At 34.3% G+C, this 24,698-nt stretch overlaps 1 protein-coding gene across 1 annotated transcript; it reads left to right on the forward strand.

The window, feature by feature from the left end:
- Nucleotides 1-364: 364 nt before the first annotated feature.
- On the forward strand, nucleotides 365-1,195 carry LOC136785891 (putative nuclease HARBI1). The gene has a single exon (XM_066747234.1). It carries the CDS (start codon nucleotides 365-367, stop codon nucleotides 1,193-1,195), a length of 831 nt encoding a protein of 276 aa, XP_066603331.1.
- Nucleotides 1,196-24,698: the final 23,503 nt, after the last annotated feature.

Genomic DNA, 24,698 nt, shown 5'->3' on the forward strand with positions numbered 1-24,698 from the left:
TCGCAATGTTCCCTCTTCATCTCCTTCATACCTTGTTTCATGCCCTGAAAAACTTATATCTCTATGCTTTTATCTAAGTATTCTTCTTTCTTTCTATCTCTCCTTTCTCTCCTATCGTCAAAATTTGCCATCAAAGGGGATTTATTCAGAATTTATACCCTCCCTTCCGATCTTGAGTGTTCTTCTATCTTCTTAATTTTTATTTTTGTTTACCGATCTCATTTCTATTTGTGATATACTCTTTCTCCTCCACCTACCCAATTGCATAAAATATATATTATTTGGTACAGACAGATTTAAACAAACTGACTATTTGAAGTCTAATCAATATTCTGAGGATGACAACCCTAGTCATGAGTGTGCTATGTTGCTAACAATATGGTATTTATCCAACACCGAAACATTTCGTCAGATTGCAGACCGTTTCAATTTGTCCAAAAGCATAGTACATAAAATATTAGATAAAACATTAGATTTCTTGGTTTCATTAATGAAAGAATATATTAAACGGCCGAGCGATGAAAGGGATAAAAAAAATATAAGTCGAGGATATTATAATATTTGGGGAGTAAAAGGAGTAATCGGGTCAATAGATGGCTGTCATATCCGAATTCGACGACCGATTCAATACCAGGAGGACTATTATAACAGAAAAAAATTCCATAGTGTCATTTTACAAGGAATTGCAGACCATACGAAAAAATTTATTGATGTTTATGTTGGAGAACCAGGATCTATGCATGATTTCAGAGTGTTAAAGAGGTCACCAGTTTATGAATATGCTGAACAAGATACTAGCTTTTTTAGTGGATTTTATCTTTTGGGAGATTCAGCATATTACTCAAAACATATATTAAAATGGATTGTGCCACCTTTCAAAGACAATGGCCACTTGTCAAGAACTCAACGGAACTTTAATTATCATCTTTCTACGGCGCGTATAAAAATTGAACATGCATTTGGATTGTTGAAGACAAAATTTAGGCGTTTATTGAACTTCAACAATTTACGTTTAAATATTATAAACAAATGTATTGTAAGCGCCTGCATATTACATAATATATGTATTTTAAAAAAAGAAAAGGATGATATAACTATAGAAATATCTAATGATAATGAATTTAATAACGATGAAGTAAGAAATATAGTTGACAGAAGAGCATATATTTTTGATCAAATGTATAGAAACAATTAATAAACAACATTTAAGTGATATAAAGTGATATTTATTTGTTTTCTCATTGTGATTGTACTATATTAATTTATTAACATATATTCGTACAGCGTTCCTTTGCTAAGTGGGTTATTATTCAGTCGATTTCATCTGTAAATATTTTTGTATCACCACAAGTTTCTTCTTTTCAAGGATCAATTTTCTTTCTTCGATATCCAGTTTCCGCTTCTTTAACTCCAATTTTGTCATCTGTATTTTTGTATAATCGTTTTGGATAGCGAACTTCTTTTTTTTGTTTTTTCTTTGGAATTTTTATTGTTTTCTTCACTCTCCTCGTCTTCGTTTTTTTTACGGAGGGAAGAAAGAGTCCCTCTAGTCGAAATGCAAGGCCGTTTACTAAGAATTTCGTCCATTTCATTTAAAAATAAAAATCTTGTAGCCGCCCTTCCACTCTTATCCTTGCAATTCTTATAGCTTCGGATGAGGTTGCTCCACTTGCTCTGCCATATTTTAGCCGTAACATTATAATTATTACTAATTAATATATTAGTAATGTTACTCCAAAAGTTTTCGTTTCTATTTGGTGTGTTCATATCTTCTAGATTATCGTTGATTGATGATATTAATAATAACGTGTCTTTATAAGACCAATTATAACGATGAGCTGCTGCAGTGGGAATATTAGACTCTTGCTCTTGCTCAAGATCATCGTAGTCAATGTCTGATTCCACAGAATGTATACCTGCGTTCTGTAATTATAATTTCTTAAATAATTTTATATAAATTATTAACAATACAATATAATTTACAAACCTCTGGACCATCACTTAAATTGATCAAATTAGAGGCAGCGAGGCTTTTTGCTCGTTGAAAAACAAGTAGAGCATATTCATAATCTGATAAAAGATAAATTATACGTAATTATTACAAATTTTTCAGCACTTATTTTGCAAAATATATTTCCTATAATTACATACCGCTCTCTCTACTTTTTCTTTTTCTTCGACGGTTACGTTAATAGAATATTTTTCTCCATTATCTGGATCCTCGAAAATAATTTCCTCTGCCATTTCTTGCGTTTATTTAATAAAATCCAATAGCCTTCGGTAAATGTGCTTTATGCGTTTCAGTTTCGAGAAGTTTCACGAGACTTCGTTTGTTATTTGTTTAACAATTCAGTACCTACTCATTACACGCTTTGCTGTAAGCGTCCTAATAGCGTTAGTGGGCAAATACATATTTATGCGAACGTATCCCTCCTTTTACTATTTTCTTATTTATTTGTATTATATTTCAAAAATATAGAATATTTTTAACTTGTAGATTATTATAGCGCTGAGACGAAAACATAAAAAATTAGTTTCTTAAATTTAAATGGGAGAATAATAAATTTGTGTAAATTTTTCATTCGGTTACGTATATATAGATACAAAAACTTAAATTTTGGCCTCGTAATTAATCAAACGAGTATAGTTAAATTGCAAAACGTAAAAAACGGACATTTCTATATTTTTTAGACATAACTATTAATATTACATTTCAGTAATATTTCAGAAATTTGAAAACGTTCGTTCTTTCCTACACACATATATGTGTTGTGCGGTATAAAAACTACTCATTTATGATTAATTTTGAGGGTGAAATTTTATTATTTTTTATTTATAATTAATTGTTTGAAGCTTGTACACAAAATTAACGTATAGTCTCTGCATTAGTTAATAGATTTTGAAATAGATATTTCATTTTCCCAAACGGTATACTGATCTCCAAGATTAATATTACAAATGAAAATGGAAAAACTGACAAAGGGTGAGCTACATTCATAGAATCTCTACTGTTAGTTGATGCTAGAAGTTAGCATCAAAACGTTACATGAAAATGCGCCTTTAGATTTAGCGCGCTCATTTTCAAAGAATTCTGGGAAGGGGAACAGCCAATAGAAGCTCGTGTCCCGTAAGGCTTTTCTTCATTTTGATGCATTCATTTTGATAACATCAGGTCGCGAACACGACTACTATTGCTCAATAATCTTGCAACTGGCGAGGGGCAGTGGGAATAAGAGGGGCAAGGGATTATCTAGGGAATTCTAGTGGACACCGTCAAATTTTAGATCGACTATCCCTTTGACGTCAAAAGAGCTGTCAAAACCTAAATTAACCTGCATTTTGAAGAAATACAGAAGAATAAATATTTTTAAAAGACAAATAAGAGGAAAGAAAGAAAGGATTTTAATAAATATATGAACAAAAAATATCAGATGAGTATTAGTTAATAGGAAATGTTTAAGTAATTGTAAATTATTAAGAAAATATACTTTGTGGTTTTTTTATTTCTGTTACAGGTTAAATGCTGTTTCTAATGAGCTTAAATTACAGAAAAGAAAAATATATTGACCAATAATTAAAAAAGGACTAATTTATAAAGCATTTCTGTGTGGACCAGTCATTTCAATAATTGTGATGTAATATTTAAATAGTGAATTGTGTAAGCGTTTGGTGTATATACACAAAGAAATTTTATTATAAATTAATAATTATATATAATAATGTTTTGATTCCCATTACAAAATAAATTAAAGCTATATAGTTCAATTAAAATATTCTTTTTCTTTAAACCTTATCCAAATTCTGTACATACATAGTAATTACTTTTTCTCGTAGAATCTATCTTTTAAACTAATTAAATTGCAACTATTTGAAGTGTGCAAGTCATAAGTATTTGCTTCAATGATATTTATTATTCAATGTAAGACAAATTGCATAGAGCCTCTGCAAATTTCTTACTGATCCGTCACATCCTTCCACATCTTGTGTGACATTTATTTGCCTTGTTTGTTTCTTCTTCTTCTAGTTTTCAACATATACCAATACTTCTTTAGATATTTTCAAATACGCTCAAGTATGCTTATTCTGCTGTCTAATTGATTCTATCAATGTTAGGAAGATAGGTAAACTATCGCTCTATTAAATTTGAAGAATAGACACTTGACTTATTATACTTAAATATAATGTTTGGCACTTTATCTACATGATATCTTTTCTTTACATTTGACAGGATATTGTCCTCCAGTACATTTATGTATACTGCTGAGTTAATTTTGTTTTCAGCTTCAAATAATTTTCCAACTACATATTTGGATATCCATTCCCAATATACAATACTTATTTTATTATTCCTATTTGTTCATGAGACTTATCTGACCTAAAACCTTATTTTATCTAGTCGCCATGTGTATATCCTATCATTTTCAGATGATTGACTTTTCTTTCTATTAATCCTGGAAACATCATAATAAGAGTAAGGAAATAAGAGTACTCTATATATTCAAAATATATATTCAAACACGTTGCTGGAAAACTACTGGTAGCTAAAAAATAAGATCAACTTAGTATTATACACATAACTTTTAAGGAACTTTATCTATCCAAGTATTATGAGAACATATCTCACAGAAGAGAGGCCCAATTTAAATAGTATCATTCAAATGCCCATTTTCCAAATTTAATAAGACAATGATTTAACAATCATTCCAAATATTTATAAAATTAATTACAAATCAGCATAATCATCTTATCTGCGTGTATTTAAAAATAATAATAAAATTATTGTTATATGTTATAGACTAGAAGAAAATAGTGCAAAGGAGGCATATAAATATCATAAAAGGTATTATGTGGAAGGATATGACGGATCAATAAGAAATTTGCAGAGGCTCTATGGAATTTGTCTTACATTGAATAATGAATATCATTTAAGCAAATAGTTATGACTTGCACATTTCAAATAGTTGCAATTTAATTAGTTTAAAAAATAGATTCTACGAGAATAAGTAATTACTATGTATGTACAGAATTTGGATAAGGTGTAAAGAAAAAGAATATTTTAATTGAACTATATAGCTTTTATTTATTGTGTAATAGGAATCAAAACATTATTATATATAATTATTAATATATAATAAAATTTCTTTGTGTATATACAACAAACGCTTACACAATTCACTATTTAAATATTACATCACAATTATTGAAATGACTGGTCCACACAGAAATGCTTTATAAATTAGTCCTTTTTTATTTATTGGTCAATATATTTTTCTTTTCTGTAATTTAAGCTCATTAGAAACAGCATTTAACCTGTAACAGAAATAAAAAAACCACAAAGTATATTTTCTTAATAATTTACAATTACTTCAACATTTCCTATTAACTCATACTCATCTGTTATTTTTTGTGCATATATTTATTAAAATCCTTTCTTTCTTTCCTCTTATTTGTCTTTTAGAAATATTTACTCTTCTGTATTTCTTCAAAATACAGGTTAATTTAGGTTTTGACAGCTCTTTTGACGTCAAAGGGATAGTCGATCTAAAATTTGACGGTGTCCACTAGAATTCCCTAGATAACCCCTTGCCCCTCTTATTCCCACTGCTCCTCGTCAGTCGCACGATTATTGAGCAATAGTGTATGTTTTAGGCGTCGTTTAGACCGAATTAAGCAGAGCTTATCTTTTTTTATTACTATTAGATGAAAAAGGACAATCGAGACTTTCGAGTACCTGCACTAGTGTACACTGAGAATATCTCTATCCTCTGCTTTCATATTAATAATAAAAAGATAGAGATACAGTAAGCACCAATGCAGGTCTCTGAATTCACGATTAAATATAAGTAATAAATATGAATACCGGCCTTAACCTTTTCGCTCCGGGACTGGTCCATATATGGACCAACAAGAAAAACGAACGTAATAGATGTTTATAAGGTCAATTTAATGCACTAAATTTAGGAAAAATATTGACAAAAATCCTGGCTTCTTCCTTGACCTTCAAAATTATCTTTGAAGGTCAAACAATGAAAATGCGTATTTGCGCTTGAATATTGGTATACCTACAGTTCGGTTCAATAATCTTGCACCAGGCGAGGTGAAGCAGAAATCAGGGGGGCGAGGGGATATCTATGGGTTTGTCCGTAGCTGTCAAATGGCGCGATTAACCCTCAATTTTGGATCGTAAACAAAAATAATATTTTCGGAAAACGATTGCGGAAAAGAAGGAAGGATTTAATACATAACAGAGAAGACAAAATATATCAGATGAGTATAAATTAATAACAAAAAATGAAAATTATTGTGAATTTATAAGGATATATACTTTGTGGTTATTTTATTTCTGTTACAGGCTAAATCCTATTCTTTATGAGTTTAAATCGCAGGAAAGAAATATTTAAAGACCAATGAATGAAAAAGGACTGATTTATAAAGCATTTCTGTGTGGCCCAGTCATTTCTATAATTGTGACATAATGTTGTAATAGTGAATGTGTAAGCGATTACTGTCTATACAAAAGAAATTTTATTACAAAATAATAATAATGTATGATAATGTTTTGATTCCTATTATTATAAATTAAAGCTAGTTCAAATAAAATTTATTATTTTAATTTCTTCCTTTACCATACACAAAATCTATACGTACATTGTAATTACATATTCTTGTAGAATCTATCTTTAAGCTACCGTAACAAAATTGTAACTATTTTTTTTTTTTTTTTTTTTTTTTCCGACGCTTTGCGAGGTAGGGGGAAACTTCTTAAAGCCTTACGGCTTGTTAAGTACCTCTGGCGGCCGATGATTTGGCCAGAGGTTATGTGGGATTCTAACCCACCAAAACCCCCTACCTGCCCCCCTACCCGGTACCAAGCATAGCTTATAACATCAGGTAGGAGGGTATACGCTCTACTCTACGACCGTATGCGGTCATCCCCAGACAAACAAAAACCCCAGACTCTACCCCACCCCAGAGGAGAGAGCAGCAGACTCCTCAGCTCGGACTCTACTGTCCTTGGAGGTGAGGACCCTAACCGAGAAGCTGGAAAATGCATTCCAAGCTCTCGGCGTACTCGTAACATGGGACACAAGGGTCTCCACCTCCAACGAGGGCACACCTAAAGCATCACAGAGTTCTGCTCTTTCGCATTCCCACAGGGGACACCACAACAGCGTGTGCTCCGCCGTATCCGCGACTGGATTCGGGGAGCACCAGCAGTCGGGAGTCGCCCTGCGGCCCACCCTCGCGCGATGACTTATGAAACTACCATGCCCCAGGAGCATCTGGGAAACATGGTAGTTCAAGCTTCTACAATTAGCAGCCAGCCAGGACCGGATGTCCGGGATGAGGCGGTGGGTCCACCTACCCCGACCATCCGAGTCCCATGCTGCCTGCCATCTCTCTACTAAATTAGCCCTCGCCAATCTCCGCGCTTCGGCCACGCCAGCCGAGGAGCCACCCGCACGCGACGCATCGTACACCCCCCTGCGCTCCAAAGCTAAAAGATGGGCCGGTGGTATGCCCGAGATTACTAATAGCGCACAGGACGAAGCCGTACGACACGCGCGGGAAACCCTCAGCGCCATGACCCTCTGCGCGGAGATTAGGGACCTCGCAATGGTTGGGCGAGAGGCAGCCTCAGCCCAGCAAGGCGCCCCGTAAAGAAGAATGCTGTGCACTAAGTTCGTGTACAACATCCTTCCCGAGACCCTCGACCCATCCACGTTCGGCAATAAGCTACTCAACGCCCACCCAGCCTTTTTGGCTTTTCCCACAATGCGTAACTATTTTAAATCTACATGTCATAAATATTTGCTTCAATGATTTTTATTATTCAACGTGAGACAAATTGCGTAGAGGTTCTGCAAATTTCTTATGAGTCTGTCACATCCTTCGACATATTACCTTGTATGATATTTATATGCCTCCTATGCACTATTTTTTTCTAGTCTATAACATATAACAATAATTTTATAATAATTTTTAAATACACGCAGATAAGATGATTATGCTATTTGTAATTAATTTCATAAATATATATTGGAATGATTGTTAAACCATTGTCTTATTAAATTTGGAAAATGGGCATTTGAATGATGCTATTTAAATTAGGCCTCTCTTCTGTGAGATATGTTCTCATAATACTTAGATAGATAAAGTTCCTTAAAAGTTATGTGTATAATACTGAGTTCATCTTATTTTTTAGCTTCAAGTAGTTTTCCAGCAACGTGATCGAATATACATTTTGAATATAGAATACTCTTATTTCCTTACTCTTATTAGAATGTTGTCAGGATTGATAGAAAGATACGTCAATCATCTGAAAATGATAGGATATACACATGGCGACTGGATAAAATAAGGTTTTATAACAGATAAGTTTCATGAACAAATAGGAATAATAAAATAAGTATTGCATATTGGGAATGGATATCCAAATATGTAGCTGGAAAATATAATTTGAAGATGAAAACAAGATGAACTCAGCAGTTTACATAAACGTATTGGCCGACAATATCCTCTCAAATGGAAGTAAAAGATATCATGTGGATGAGGTGCCAAACATATTCAAGTACAATCAGTCTAGTGTCCATTTTCCAAATTTAATACACCAATAGTTTACCAATCATTCTAATTATTACAGAAGCAATTAGACAGCAGAATAAACATATCTGAGCATATTTGAAAATATCTAGAGAATTATTGGTATATGTGTTGAAAACTAGAAGAAGGAACAATCAAGGCAAATAAATATCATACAAGGTAATATGTCGAAGGATGTGACAGACTCATAAGAAATTTGCAGAACCTCTACATAATTTGTCTCACAATGAATAATAAAAATCATTGAAGCAAATAGTTATGACCTACAGATTTAAAATAGCTGCAATTTAGTTAGAGTAGCTTAAAGATAGGTTCTACAAGTATATATAATTACTATGTACGTATAGAATTTGTGTGTGGTTAAGGAAGAAATTAAAACAATAAATTTTATTTGAACTAGCTTTAGTTTACAATAATAGAAATCAAAACATTATCATACATTATTATTATTTTGTAATAAAATTTCTTTGTATACACAGTAATCGCTTACACATTCACTATTACAACATTATGTCACAATTATAGAAATGACTGGGCCACACAGAAATGCTTTATAAATCAGTCCTTTTTCATTCATTGGTCTTTAAGTATTTCTTTCCTGCGATTTAAACTGATAAAGAATAGGATTTAGCCTGTAACAGAAATAAAATAACCACAAAGTATATATCCTTATAAATTCACAATAATTTTCATTTTTTGTTATTAATTTATACTCATCTGATATATTTTGTCTTCTCTGTTATGTATTAAATCCTTCCTTCTTTTCCGCAATCGTTTTCTGAAAATATTATTTTTGTTTACGATCCAAAATTGAGGGTTAATCGCGCCATTTGACAGCTACGGACAAACTCCCTAGATATCCCCTCGCCCCCCCGATTTCTGCTTCCCCTCGCCTGGTGCAAGATTATTGAGCGAACTGTACGTTTTATGAGTCGCTAAATATGATAAAATTAGTAAACAAAATTCTGATGACTTTGACCTTCAAAGTTTAAGGTCAAAGAGGTGACTTGAACTTTTTTTACTATTTTTATCGCATTTAGCGGTTCATAAAACATAGGTATACCAATTTTCAAGCTCAAATACGTATTTTCATTATTTTACCTTCAAAGTTCAAGGTCAAATAAGAATTTGACATTTTTTTCACTATTTTTACTGTAATCAGCACATCAAAAAACATTGAAAAGCGCTCTTAAACCTTCACTTATAATTTTTTACATTAGCCTTAACTTTCTCTCCGGGAGTGGTCCATATATGGACCAGCACTCCGTGTGGCGGCTTATCATAAGAGGTTCATTCACTTAAGTCATGAAATTCAGCTAAAATGCGAGGACAATTTTAAAGGAAAAATCCCCGGAGCGAAAAGGTTAATATGGTAGAGCGTGGTCACTTGTTGAAGCAAATCCGTTAGGCGGCGCTAGCAACATTCACTACTGTTCCCAACAGCATGTGTTGTATTTTAAATCTGCAATATTTTCTTGTTGAAAAATCAGGCAAGTCTCATAACCAATATAAGAAACGAAAATCTGCAGAACTGTCAATAAAAATTTGTACATTACCCAATCATCTTGAGCAGGGGGGTGACACTGCGTTAGTTGCTCTGTCTACTTGTTGAAGCTGGTGGCGCTGGCAACAGTTACCACCACTCCGTTGTGGTGGTTGCGTTGCGGGTGGCGGCGGTTGCGGCTATTATCACTAACCACACTGACACGAGTGAGACATGACTGACACTACAAAGCTTCCTAATTCAAGTTACTAATTATAACTTACAATTTTGAAAATGGTGTATATCCTACCCTAACACCACACATAACTATAGTTCCTAATTTACAGTCAATTGATGACTTTAGAACGGTTTATACTCAACTTTTATAAAAGTTGATTTAAAGTCAATAGTTGATTATAAGGTGGGTACATTATAGTGATGTATGCTGTTAGGGTAATTTTATTTTACATTCGTTTTAGGGAATGAAGAGAATAAAATACAATATATATGTATAACATAAGAAATATATTTAATCAAAATTTATAGTATTTAGCATTCTTTTTAACATTTTGACTTTTTTTAAACTCACAGCTATTTATATTTATACAGTTTTGTCTCATTCTTGTAACTATATAAAATTCAATACATTTACTTAATACACTATCCCCGTGTTCTTTACAAGGAAATGATATATTGTCTGTATAAATATTTTCTGTGACTGCTTCAAATACATCAGCACGATCAGAAAATTTTGAAAATAAACTTTCTAAATATGTAATAAAATAAAATAATTTTAAATTAGGATGAACAATATTTTTAGTATTATTTTGCATATTCATTAATATTGATTCTGGAAAAGGACTAAATAATATTGGACATGAGGTACTTGTAAAAACTGCCTTACATGTTGCACATTTAATAAACTTGAGAATATAATTGGTTAAAAGTCCTGTTGTATAATATACTAAACAATCTGAGATTTTAGTTGTCACAGATTGTCCATAATCGTGATCTATAGGAGCATAACTCCAATTCCACTCAAAACTATCGTTATTATCAATAGCTTTATTTAATTTTTCCTTTAATTTTATTAAAATTTGTTTATGGTTTGATGAATCTTTTCGTTCCCTGTTTAAGAGTTTTATGTCAGAAATAGAGATAACAGGCTTTAATTTTTCAGTCTCAAGTGAGACAATACAATTTCCAGCAGTTGGAGGTTTAATTATACTAAAGGTGCTCAGGATTTTAAAAAGTTGTAGGAAAGTAGGTGTTTGAGGATGGTCATTGGATCCAGCGGCATGTCTTACACTACCAAAAAATCTCTATAATTAATAATAGAATGACAAAATTTTAATTGAATGTTGTAGTAATATAAGAAGATAACTATATTATATGTATAAAATGAGAAACATGAAATACTGTAGAAGAAATGCAAGAATTACAATAGTTATACAGGTTCAAAAAGAATTACTAAAATAAGTAGCGCTACCAATGGCAAACAAAAAAGTAGAAAATTATGATAACTACATCAGTTAAGAATATACCTTTAGAAAATACTAGTGTCCTACTCACTATTCATTTAAAGTAATTAATCTAATTGAGCTAACCTCAAAGGGGTCCTGATTCAAACGGCCTGTCAAAACATAACTAAACCCACAATTTGTTGTTAAATATTTTACGAGATCCAATGTGGATCTTATGGTAACTCTCAAACCTTCACATGTTTGTTTTGTCAAAAAATGTGATTGGGGTATGCTACCATTTATAACATGTTTTTCCCAAGTATCTAAGTTTTCTAAAGAGTCTTCTAAAACCTGGAAATACTTAAATTTCAATTTATAAGTAATTTCTAAATAAAATGTAGGGTATTAAATAATACATAAATTATGGAAAATATATAATTAAAAAGATAAAAAGTAAAGTATTATAAATATACCTTGTAGCCTTCAGAATTCATGGTTAAACCTCGCAATTTATCATTTACATTTAATGCATCAAACTGATTATTAATCCACATACAAAATTGTGCTGTTTCATCGCAGTCTTTCAGTTCAGGTAATATAAATTTATAAAATTGTAAGCCTTTTGACATTGAAGCACTAAAAATCTGTAAGATTAAGACAAAAGTTTATTAATATTTATAATATTAATAAAATTTTAATATGATAAACTTATAAAAATAATACTTGTGTAGCTAAGCGAACCCTCATTTTTGGAGCATTTGTCAGTGTAATATGGCTGCTGGTAATTTTGGGACATATCCTCAATCCGCTCGGTAGTAATTTCTCTTTCTTGTATAATAATTCAAAATATTCCCATTTAATCAAATGTCCATTTGGAATAAACTATAAAGTGTGTCAAATTCACAAAAAACATTAAGACTGTTCTATTAAAGATTTAAATGTATCTAAAATTTACCTGTAATGGAGTATTGTTTAAACGATTTCTTAACGTTTTAATTAAATGAGGAGTATCCGAAAACACATAAATCTGACGATGATTTTCTGTTGGATGCATAAAACTACTTTTTAATGATAATAGTTTGCCAGATATTCCCATGACATCCCAAAATTTCCTGTTGGTTGCTGCTCCATCTGTGATAACACCATGTACTTTTAAACCAATACTTTCCAGCAAGATAATAGCCTATGATATAAAACAATATATAAAAATTATTATATTATACAGTAAGTAGAAAAACATTGTAAACTGATAAAAATTAAAAAAGGTTAGCCTGCAACATACTTTAATAATTAATTTCGCAATTTCCTCGCCTTTAACTGGTCCTTTAGATGCAAATGTAGCAATTGTTTGAGAATAATCATCCATTAAAGGTTGAAACATTATAACTAGTGCACAATTAGCTTTTTCTTGCAGATTATTTGTCTGTGTCCTTTCACTTCCAAAATCTACAAGTCCTGTATACTCAAGATTTCTCGAATTTACATGCACTGATTCTCTTAAATGTATTTCGTCTAATAAAATAATGCCCTGTTTTTGGATTTCAGTTTTATTGCCAATTGCTAACTTGAACATTTCGAAAAAATTCTTATCAAAACCACATGGTGTTTCAATCAACGAAAGATACCTAAAAATTAAATAGTTAAATAGCATACTACCTATAATAACATTTCCTTATGTTTTAATCATTCTTGGTATATATTATAAATTACCTTTGTATTGTTCGAACACATGGCATATGTAAAATTTTAGTGCTTCTTATAAATTCATATGCTCTAGGGGAGTTCATATGCATTAATAAGCATAATAATAGCCAATCTTCATGGAATCGATGGCCTTTTGAATTTTTACATTTTGTCGCTCTCATTATCTCTTGAATGGCTATTAATTGATTTTTAGAGATACTCTGTTTTTTAAGTAAATTCTCTACTGTTTGTAATGAATTTTGACTTATTTTTTGTCTGCTCAATAAAAGCTCTTCTTTCAATTTACTTTTAATAAATTCGTATCTAATTCTTACTTTCTCAGCTTTGTAATATTTTCTTCTTAATATTATAATTTTTTTTTATTTTCAATATTTGTAGAAGTTATTCTAATTCTACCATTATTTGTTGCATTTTTTTGTTTTTCGCGTCGATATTTTTGTTGAACGCATTTCTTAAGTAAACAGCAATATTTACATTTTTTTAAATTTCCATTTACAATTAACAAACATTTTTTATGTCTCCATGCTCCAAGTATATCTTTCCATGCTTCTTTGTATTCAAATGTGTTCAAATTAATTAAATTTTCTATTTGTGTATTATTCAAACCAAGACAAATTTTTTTTTGTATCTATTAAAATGAATAATTCTTCTAGTTTCTTGAAACTATTAATATATGTATCAATATTACACAAATAATGTGAAATCGGTTGTTTCAGGATATTTACTTCTACTGACATATCTTCAGTGACTACAATTTCTTTAATGGACTCAAACGAAATCCTGTCTGTATAATTGTCTAGTTTATAACACTGAGGTAAATGAAAAATTAAGATTCGTTCACCATTGTGAGTACATTGGATATACACCCATCCAATAGGTAGAACAACTTTCTTTTCATTCAATTGATGCAGAAGTTCATCGTACGAAAATACTGATATTTGCGAAGATGAAGCTGGTGATTGTAGTACTTCTTGTGCAACTGCTGTTATTCCACCATTGTTTACAGTTGTTGGGTTAGTATCTGATATTGAATCAGTAATGTCTAAAGCGTCTACAGTATTTTGAGCATCAAAAAGTTTTGGAATGTTCTCACTCTCTGTAGCATTAACCTTATACGCTTCATTTTCTTTTTCATACCAAGGAAAATAGATTGGCAGGGCACCTTTACGCAGGCGTGGCTGCTTAAATGGAGCAGACTGCAATGTTTAAAAAGAATTATTTTTATTATAATAATTTAGTTACATTAATACATCCATTACTATACTTACGACACCAATAACATTTCCTTGGCTGTCACAAATTTCTTTTTTCCATAAAATATCTTCAGCTCGGAAATGATGGTGACACACTGCTTTTTTGTGATCAATCACTAAGTCTGAACGTCTTAGAGCTTTTTGCCAAGCTTTCTGCAAATATTCATCTCTTGGGACAAAAAAAAAAGAACTTTTTCAGGGTTAGAATTATACCCTGAATGAAGTGCATCCAAGTGCAAGGCAAAGAGGCATAATTTGTATGGTTTTAAGATTTGTCTTAAATACTAAGGTTCACTTATGTTAAACAATACCAGTAAAACAATTAAACATAATCGATCAAATAGTAGTAAACAACGCGAATCACGTTTACTCGGCTCACGCTACATTCGAAGGTGTAAACCAGTGTAAACTATTGCCAGCGCCACATAGCGGACTAGAGTAGATTATAGGAATCACATAAGTATCCACATATTCGGGTGATAGAAAGCTAGTGCCACCCCCCTGATCTTGAGTGAGTTTGTCCGTAGATAGTACTTGTCAAATGGCTCAGGCTGCCTTCACATGCGGTGTAAGGTGCGTAAACGTATAACTTACGCTAAACCGTATTAACCAATCAAATCATTTTAGCGATAATACGCTAGCATGTCTGCTGGGTGCTGGCGTAGTACTACATATCTTACACCGCATGTGAAGGCAGCCTCAGTTGGGCTATTTAAATTTAACCATATTTGTATACTTACTAAGACCTGCATACTCCCTATGAATATAGTAACTGCCGCCGCCATTTTGTAACTATAGAAAATTAGGACAGTTGGCCCTATACCAAGGTTGGCAAGTCCGCCATCTTGAATAGTACTACGCTCTATAGTAAGTGAATTTTGATATAAGGAAAGCAGACTGCACAAAGTATACTGCCAGCGGAAATACGTCAGTAACCATCTTAAATGCAGAACGTAATATATCAAAAATTATATATATTATATTCACAGCCTGTCACCGTGAACGGCGTGAACGAAGACAAATGTTAGTATACGGGAAAATAAAGTGTAATAAAGAAATAAGGAGTAGTGACAGCTTTGATCTATCTGACAGCTGATGTACTTATGGTATAAGTGAATAAATAAAATAAAAATGCTTTTCCTAAATTGATTTTTAATTTTGATAAAATGGTCAAATGTAGCCATTAATTAATTAGATTTGGTAATAAATACAAAAAATGCGTTTTATTATAACAAATGAGTTGAGGTAAAATAAACTCAATATTTTTATATTAATTTGTTAACAAATGCATTTTTTTATTTATTATTGAGTCCAATAAGTTAATGGTTATTAAAAAAAAAATTCTTTGTAATGAAAAAAAAAATGAAAAAATTTTAAACTTTACCAAGACTCGAACCCGAGCCCACCGCATGACAAATGGCAACCTTACCGTCTGCGCTACAGCGCTCACATGATTTACCAAGAGCAAAACAGCCTTTTTAAAGACTGACTGCAATTCTTTTATTAATTCGTCATAAATGATCAAGAATTAGCTGTAATAATAAATACGTTTATCTACATAGCATTATTGTACTAAATTTATTGTTTTTAATTTGAAGCATACATTTTGCATGAAGATATGATAATTTAAGGGTAACCATTCAGTACTTTATATAAAAACTATTCATATGCTCAACTATCATAAATTAATGAAGTAATATTATAATATTTGTTATATGTAGTCGAATAACTATGATAAACGAGCATATGAATAGTTTTGTATTTAGAGTATTGCATGGCCTTAAAGTATCGTATCTTCATGTAAAATATATGCTTCAAATTATAAACATAATAAATTTAGTGCAATAATGCTGTGGAGATAAATGTATTTATTATTGCAGCTAATTCTTGATCGTTTATGACGAGTTAGTGAAAGAATTGTAGTCAGTCTTTAAAAGGCTGTTTTGCTCTTGGTACATCAAGTGAGCGCTGTAGCGCAGGAGGTAAGGTTTCCGTTTATCATGCGGTGGGCTCGTGTTCGAGTCTTGGTGAAGTTTAAAATTTTTTCATTTTTTTTTTCATTACAAAGAATTTTTTTTTTAATAACCATTAACTTATTGGACTCAATAATAAATAAAAAAATGCATTTGTTAACAGATTAATATAAAAGCATTGAGTTTATTTTACCTCAACTCATTTGCTATATTCAAACGCATTTTCTGTATTTATTACCAAATCTAATTAATTAATGGCTACATTTGGCATTTTATCAAAATTAAAAATCAATTTAGGAAAAGCATTTTTATTTGCTTTGAGTTTTTAGGTAAACGCAGCACCACTTCACACGGATGACACGTAAAAATGTCACGGTTAGCGGTAGTGGCTCTTCTTCTAAAGCCAATATTGCCTGAAGTCCAAATCACACCTATGCTCTCCAGGCATAGTTGTGTTTGTACCGCTTCCCTTTAAATTTTCTATACTGCTGCTGGCTAGCGCTTATCTTCATTTTTGTTGCTAAAAGCTTGATTCTGGCATCACTGCCGTGTGGAACTATTAGTTTGCTAATAAAAGCAGAGGCTTAGTTTTAAGAGATTGCAACATATAGTAATTAATATAGATACAATTGTAAAAAAAAAACAAAAATTTTATTTTACATACATTAACTTTAAATAAAATCCCACAAAGTACTGTAAAATATCTTACATTTTATATTATATATCTATTCTGTCATTTTCTTTATTCATTATTGTATTTACCCAAATTGCTGACTCATTTATTTTAAAGTCTGTCTCAATTAACACAGTTTGATCCTCATCAGCGATGACACAGAAACAACATTATGGTGAATCTATTCCTTTTGTTTTAATGTTCAATCCACATAGCTCCATTCTCAGCATTGACATAGTAAACACTTTACAATAATTTAATCTGAAACAAAATCCCAAAAAGTACTATATAAAATCTTACATTTGAAATTACAAATGTAATCTGTCAGCTTCTTTATTTGTATCGTATTTACCCAATGTGTTGACTTGTTTATTTTAATATTGATCACAATTAACACAGTTTGATCCTCAGCGATGACACAGTAACCATAATATGGTGAATCTATTCCTTTCATTTTAATGTTCTATCCACATAGCTCCATCCTCAGTAGTGACATAGTAAACACATTACTATAATTTAATCTGAAATAAAATCCCAGAAAGTACTATAAAATATCTTACATTCTATATTACATATCTAATTTGTCAGCTTCTTTATTTATTATTGTATTTACCCAGTTTTTTCACTCGTTTATTTTATTATCCGTCTCAATTAACATAGTTTGAATCTCAACGATGACACAATAACCACATTATGTTTAGTCTATTCCTTTATTTTAATTTTGAAAATCCGCATAGCTCCATTCTCAGCACAGTGACATAGTAAACACATTACTATAATTTAATCTGAAATAAAATCCCACAAAGTACCACAAAATATTTATATCTTACATTTTATATTATAAAATTTATTGTTATACTTATCTAAAATGTTCAGTCCTTTATATACTTTTAAAAATTATTTTTATGTACATTTTACAAATTTCGTCACTTTATTTATTCACTTATACCATCAGTATATCAGCTGTCAATAAGATTAAAACTGTCACTTTATTACTTTATATTACTTTATAACTTGTGGTATGTATGTACGATACAATAAATACTAACATTTGTCTTGGCTCACGGACACTGTTCAAAACTGAATCATGTACAGGTATAGTTTCTGCTTCCCTATACTATCTTGTAGCAAAAATACTTCTCGCAAAATTGATTCATGTCCATCTCAACTCCTCTATACAATCTTATAGCAAAAATTTAAAGACAACAGCAGACGAAACGCGACATCGACAAATATGAAAATGACGTTTTGCACGTAGTAAAAGTATTATCCAGAAAGCATATTATTTATGTTGGAAACGTAGGTATGTTGAAAAATGGAATGGAAAATAATGCAAATATGGTGCATATATATAATATTATTTATCAAGTATAAAAAGGAAGAGATCGGATGTAATTTTCAGCCTATAAAGAGGAAAAAGCATCAGATAAGTATCGGGAGCAGTAAATCAAAAGAAAGATTAAAGAATATTTTGCTTTGTTAAATTAATCTTTCTTCTGACTTGCTGCTCCCGATAGTTATCTGATGCTTTTTCCTCTTTATAGGCTGAAAATTACATCCGATCTCTTCCTTTTTATACTTGATAAATAATATTATATATATGCACCATATTTGCATTATTTTCCATTCCATTTTTCGACATCCCTACATTTGCAACATAAATAATATGCTTTCTGGATAATACTTTTACTACGTCCAAAACGTCATCTTCATATTTGTCGATGTCGCGTTTCGTCTGCTTTTGTCTTTAAATTTTTGCTATAAGATAGTATAGAGGAGTTAAGATGGACATGAATCAATTTTGCGAGAAGCATTTTTGCTACAAGATAGTATAGGGAAGCAGAAACTATACCTGTACATGATTCAGTTTTGAACAGTGGACCATGCATTATGTATTTTGAAATTAGTAATTAGAAATATCTATATTGCGGTCCCTCTACAGTCTCTACCCTCTGACGTATTTCCGCCGACCAGTAGTATCAGCAGCCACTATAGCGTATGTAACGTCCTGATTTGCGGGGCTGAATTTACTATACAAAACCCCGTGCTGTTCGCAGAATTACCGTTTCGGGCACTATACGTTAGACTAGTTTGCCCGGAACCGGTCGCGATTCGAAACGTTGGATAAATGAAAATTGCAGAGATATATACCTTGTACGTTGAGAAAGGGGTTCCTCGTCGATGATGGAGATGGAAGGATGAGAAAAATATAGACTCTAGGTTCACTTTTGGAAATGATCAAATAGTATAATTAAATTAGAGACAATGATTACAATTAGATAAAACTATGAAATAAATGCTAGTTAGAATAATGAATACAAGTAATACAAAAAGAATTAATACAAATCGGTTTAAGTGACAATGTGTCTTGGTTCAAAGGAAAAATTAGAATGAATCTTTTTTCTTAATCTCTATGTTTCCTTAACCTAACGCTGGGCTCTCTGACCCTCGGAGAGGGGTGCGCATTGAGCAAAGGCGCATGATTTCAATCCCCCACTATGTAGTTCGGAACTCAGCTCACTTCTACAGTATCTGTTCCCAGGGAAAGAGACGTTACACCTCCCCCCCCCCCCGGGAAAAAAAAAGAATTAAAGGAATTCTTTTATGAAGATGGGGTCAGGGAGCCCATTACTCGCCACGAGGGCCTTACTTATTATTAACTGATGAGCTAAAGCTAGTTTCCGGGTTTATTATTTCGGCGTTCTTTTCCGCTTCTATACGCCTAGTTCGCTTCTCCAGAATGTACTTAACACAGCGGGGACATTCGTCCCTAGGATTGTCTATATATGTTTCGCATATGTTACACACTTTATGGAAACTGTACATGGGGTCCTGTGCCATGCAATTGTTACACCAATTGTCTATTATGAAGCACATGAGGCAACTCGGACATCGGGGATAAATGGAATATATCTCCTCTTTGCGCTCGAAGCACCTTATCTTCTCCGAAGGAGTGGACCTCGAGATCTGGATGTGTTCCTGCACATGGTATAGCTGCTTCAGCTCTGGATCTTTAATATTGAAACATCGATGATAAATGAGCCCCTGGCTGGTAACATCTCCATTTAGTACGATGCGCGCGGGCACCCCTTGTGCAGTATACTTTGGCTGGTCCCTTGATGTAGAATGGTTCCGACTTCATGATTGGGGATACTGCACTTCGGAAGTAAGGAAGCTGGAAGGGAAAATCTGAAATAAAGGGTGGTTAGTATAGTTGCAGTTTGTTAGTATCTGATTAGGTTCTAGTTAAATCTAAGAAAGTCGAGCTATGATTGTGCGGTGCACTGGGAGGGTAGGGGTTTGGTCTACTATCTCGCCCCTCGAGATCGTCTCTACGAAGATCCAAGGACCTTCGTGATCTATGTAGAGTAGGATACAATGTCGATTCGGTGCTGGAGCGTGATCCTTCGGGAGCTGCTTCTTCGGTTCTCTCCGCTTCGTTGTCTCCTCTTCTGGCCTCGGGTTCAGGATTCCGCCTCCTCGCAACAGCTCGGTGCAAAAGCAAGTTAGTTAGCGAGTTCCAACATGCCCCCACTAGGTGAATTCCCCATCCATAGGCTGCGTGTAAGGCGTAACCATGCAACAGGGTGTCAAGGGTCATCTTTATCACGACGTATACCATGTATATTCCCAATAGCCCGGCACTAGTGGTCCCGAAAGTGGTCATCCCCATCCAGATTTTTCCCATGGTGGTTTGGGTAATTTTTTCTAGTGCCGTTTCGTCTAATAGATGGTGTATAGATATACCCTCCTCCATAGATGGACGTCCCGAGAAACTCCTGATGACGTTATTAGTTAAGGCCGGTCTTTCGGCCGAGAACATGATATGGTCTCGCAGCCGGTCGATGTCACTCTGGCTGTATATACCGGAAGTAGCCAAGTTTCCAGGTAAGAGGTATCTCCAGGTGAGGCGAGTTTTTGGCTTCAATTTTTCTGGGGCACTTACGTCCAAGGCTTTCGGCAGAAGGCGCACCCATCCGTGTTCGGTCAAATGTCGCGTTGGTAGGACACTGGAGCAGTCTCTTTTCGTGCCGTATCTTTTTATAACCCTTGACCTGGGGGCTACGAAGTATGACTCATTGAGGTAGGTCACCGGGAGTTCTAAAAAGCAATCCGTTGTTTCCCGAATTTCCACTCGCACGGGTATGCACTTTATCACGTAAATGACCTCTCCGGCCGGGTCTGCGGTGTATCCTGGGCCTTTCATAAGGGTGTATGCGAAATCAGTGGGGTTGGAGGCAGCGGTCGACAGCGTGATTTCCAATAATTGACGTTCCATATCTCACTTTTGTCTGATGATGTCTGCTTATAATGAGTTCACTTGGTTACGAATGTGCCTCTCTACGTAGATAAACTTTGAGTTTATATAAGTGAATAAGTCCATATTTTCGACGGACATGTCCCGGGATTTCGGGAAGGTGTTGCCCGCTTGGGTTTCTAATACGAATAACTTAGGATGTTTGGTGCGATATAGCTCGTATCCGCATACCTTCAGGCTGGTGGTACGGGTCAAAGCGAAGGTGACGTCATTGGAGATGACGGAGAAGATCTCAGGCGCGTTAATTGACCCTACTTCCTGAAGTTTCTGGGCCTTACCCTCGTACAAAACGTCGTACCCAGAGAAGTCACAGGTGTTTGAGAGAGCTAGTTGCCAGTAAGTGTATCCGTCCTATACATCCATACACTCTAGTTCCCCTGCGTCGCATACAGTGCCTGAAGGTAGGTTGATCTTGCCTGTAGGGGTTAGTAATATACTTATTCCGGATTTCAGTGTGATTTCCAATGATCCTTGAACTATCACATTGTCCCATGACCCATAGGTATCTGCGTAGTATGTTCCGATGCACTTCCCATCGTTGCCTATCCTTCCCACTGCTGTGACTGGCCTTGACGTGGTGGAATTAGGTTTCAGGTCTGATAAAACTATATGGTCGCTAAAGTAAAAGACGCCGGTAGTGTGCATAGTACGGCACTGCTGTTCGTTGATCTCCTTGATGTATGAGACGAATCCATTGTGTACCTCGGAGGTATGCGAGTGCATTCCACAGTATTTTACAGTCCGTGAATAATGGACCAGACATTGTATGATCTCGATGGGCTGATAGTTGGCGATTTGGAGGACTTGGATATAGGTAGGAGTGGTTTCGGTTTAGATATTCTTTATATTGCAGTCGTCTACATCTAGTAGGCTGATGGTGGTGACATTTAAGTGGGGCCCTCGGCAGTCATAACCGATCAGTCCCGTGCAGAGATGTACGAGTGCTAAGATGAGGGGGATGCGGGGAGATGAGATGTACATGATGTGTCCTGCAATCCAGGAACATCCTTACTTAGTCTAGCCTTATCATTATGTATTATGCGCAATTTATTCTTATACCTAATTTTAAGATTGTTGTTAGAGAGAGTTTCTAAGACTTCGAAAGGTCCCTCGTATTGGTTCGCGAATTTTCCAACTCGAGGTTCCTTTATCACATATACCCAGTCCCCTTCCTTGAATATGACAGGTTTGACACGCGAGTCATAATACCTTTTGTTTCTTTCTTTCGACCTCTGTAAATTTTCTCTAGCCAGAGCTTGAGCATTATTAACACGATGAAATAGTTCCGTAACGTACTCAACGTACGTATGCTCGGTAGACTCTTCTAACGGAGGGTCTGATGTCGGAATCCTAGCTATTCTACCGAATATCAAATCATAGGGTGTGAACTGGGTACTTTCGTGTACGCTAGTGTTATACGAGAACGTGGCGGTCTCCAGCCACTCATCCCAGTCGGTGTAATTAGTGTTAACATAAGCTTTTAAATATTCTACTAGTACATGGTGAGACCTTTCCTAAGACCCGTTTGACTGTGGATGATAGGCGGTAGTCCGGAATTGTTTGATGTTGAACTTTTTTGCTACGCTTTTCATAATACTAGATAGGAAGTTTGACCCTTGATCTGTTAGTAAAGCTTTTGGTGCTCCAAATATACAGATGCACCTTTTCAATAGTCCCTGTGCCGTTTCTACACTATTGGCAGCAGGTAATGGTACCGCAATTAGGAATTTCGTTAAAAGGTCCTGCATTGTTAAGATGTATTTGTTTCCCTTAAGGGTCTCAGGTAACGTTCCTACGATGTCTAAGGCTATTTTTTCGAAAGAATTACCAGGCGTGTCCGTTAGTATCATTGGTTGTTTTGTTTTTATTCTTATTAACTTTCGGAGTTGGCACCCTCTGCAGTTCTGAATGAATTCTTGTATATCTCTTTTCATAGAGTGCCAATAATAATATGGGCGCATCCTATTATATGTTTTTGAAATGCCCTTGTGACCCCCTACCTTGGATTCATGATACTCCTTGATTAAGGATTTGCGCACTCCACTATCGGGTGTTATGACTAATTGTTTACATACTATGAAGGTTATTTCTCTTCCAATCAAGATTCGTTTTAATAGATTCATGACCCTTTTCCAAGGGACGTCATTTATCGAATCAGTTTTGGCTATGCACAGTGTTTTAAATTTGAAGGTGTCTTGCACCTGTAGTAGGGATTGCAGAGCTAAATTTAAATCTTCATCTATTAGTAATTCTTTGCGTTCTTTCTTTATTGGGAGAGTTACAAGAACCTTGTTATTTTGGTAAACTATATGAGCGTCACTTAGGGTTAAATCCTGATAGGAGGGCAAAAGGTTTTCCTCGTGTAATTCCTGCGCCCCATTATCAATGGGTTCCCCTCGACAGTCAGTGAAAACAACGATGTTATCGCGTTTATTGTCTAAGCAGTCGCGAGTTTCGACAACTTTAGGTGATTCATTGTTTTCGGATATTTCATCTTGGCCAGGATCGTCTATGTCGTCTGTCGTTTCGGTGCCGGTTAATTCGTCACCACTAAGGTCCCCGTCAAGAATGCAAACCTCTCCTTTGTCCGCCGAAAGTGGTGTCAAGTACCCGTCGGTTTCATCTTCGCTACAAGTCAAGTTTTCACGAGTCTCGTCGTCATAGTCTAAACAGTACGTTGGGTTCTCAGTCTCATGACTTCCCAGAGGATTAGGTTTGTAAGGCTCGGGTTTATCGGGGGTAAGGTAATAAATAACACGACTGGAGAGAACGCACGACGATGGATTTCTCGAGAGCGCGTCAGCGTTGTCGTTTACCTTTCCAGACTTATGCTTTATTTCAAAGTCGAAATCGGATATCTTTAACCACCAATTCCATAGCCTCGAAGATTTGTCTTTAGCGTTCTTTAACCAAACCAGCGGTTTATGATCGGTAATAACCATAAATTTATGACCATAAACATATTGACGGAAAGTAGAGATAGCGTAATGGATGGCTAGACATTCTTTTTCTATTGTAGAATATTTCACTTCGGTTTTGCTTAATACCCGCGACGCGTATGCAATCGGCAGATCTTTGCCCACCTCCCCTTGGCTCAACACGGCCCCTATCGCGTAACCGGACGCGTCCGTTGTCATTATAAACGGCTTATCGAAATTTGGGTATTGGAGTATAGGAGCTGTGTACAGGGCGTCTCGCAAGGTTTCGAAGGCTTTTTGTTGTAAGTG

This window comes from Prorops nasuta, unplaced genomic scaffold (genome assembly GCF_024137725.1).
Source record: "Prorops nasuta isolate Cenicafe-Biocafe unplaced genomic scaffold, Cenicafe_Pnas_1.2 PNAS00001, whole genome shotgun sequence".
Lineage (NCBI taxonomy): Eukaryota > Metazoa > Arthropoda > Insecta > Hymenoptera > Bethylidae > Prorops > Prorops nasuta.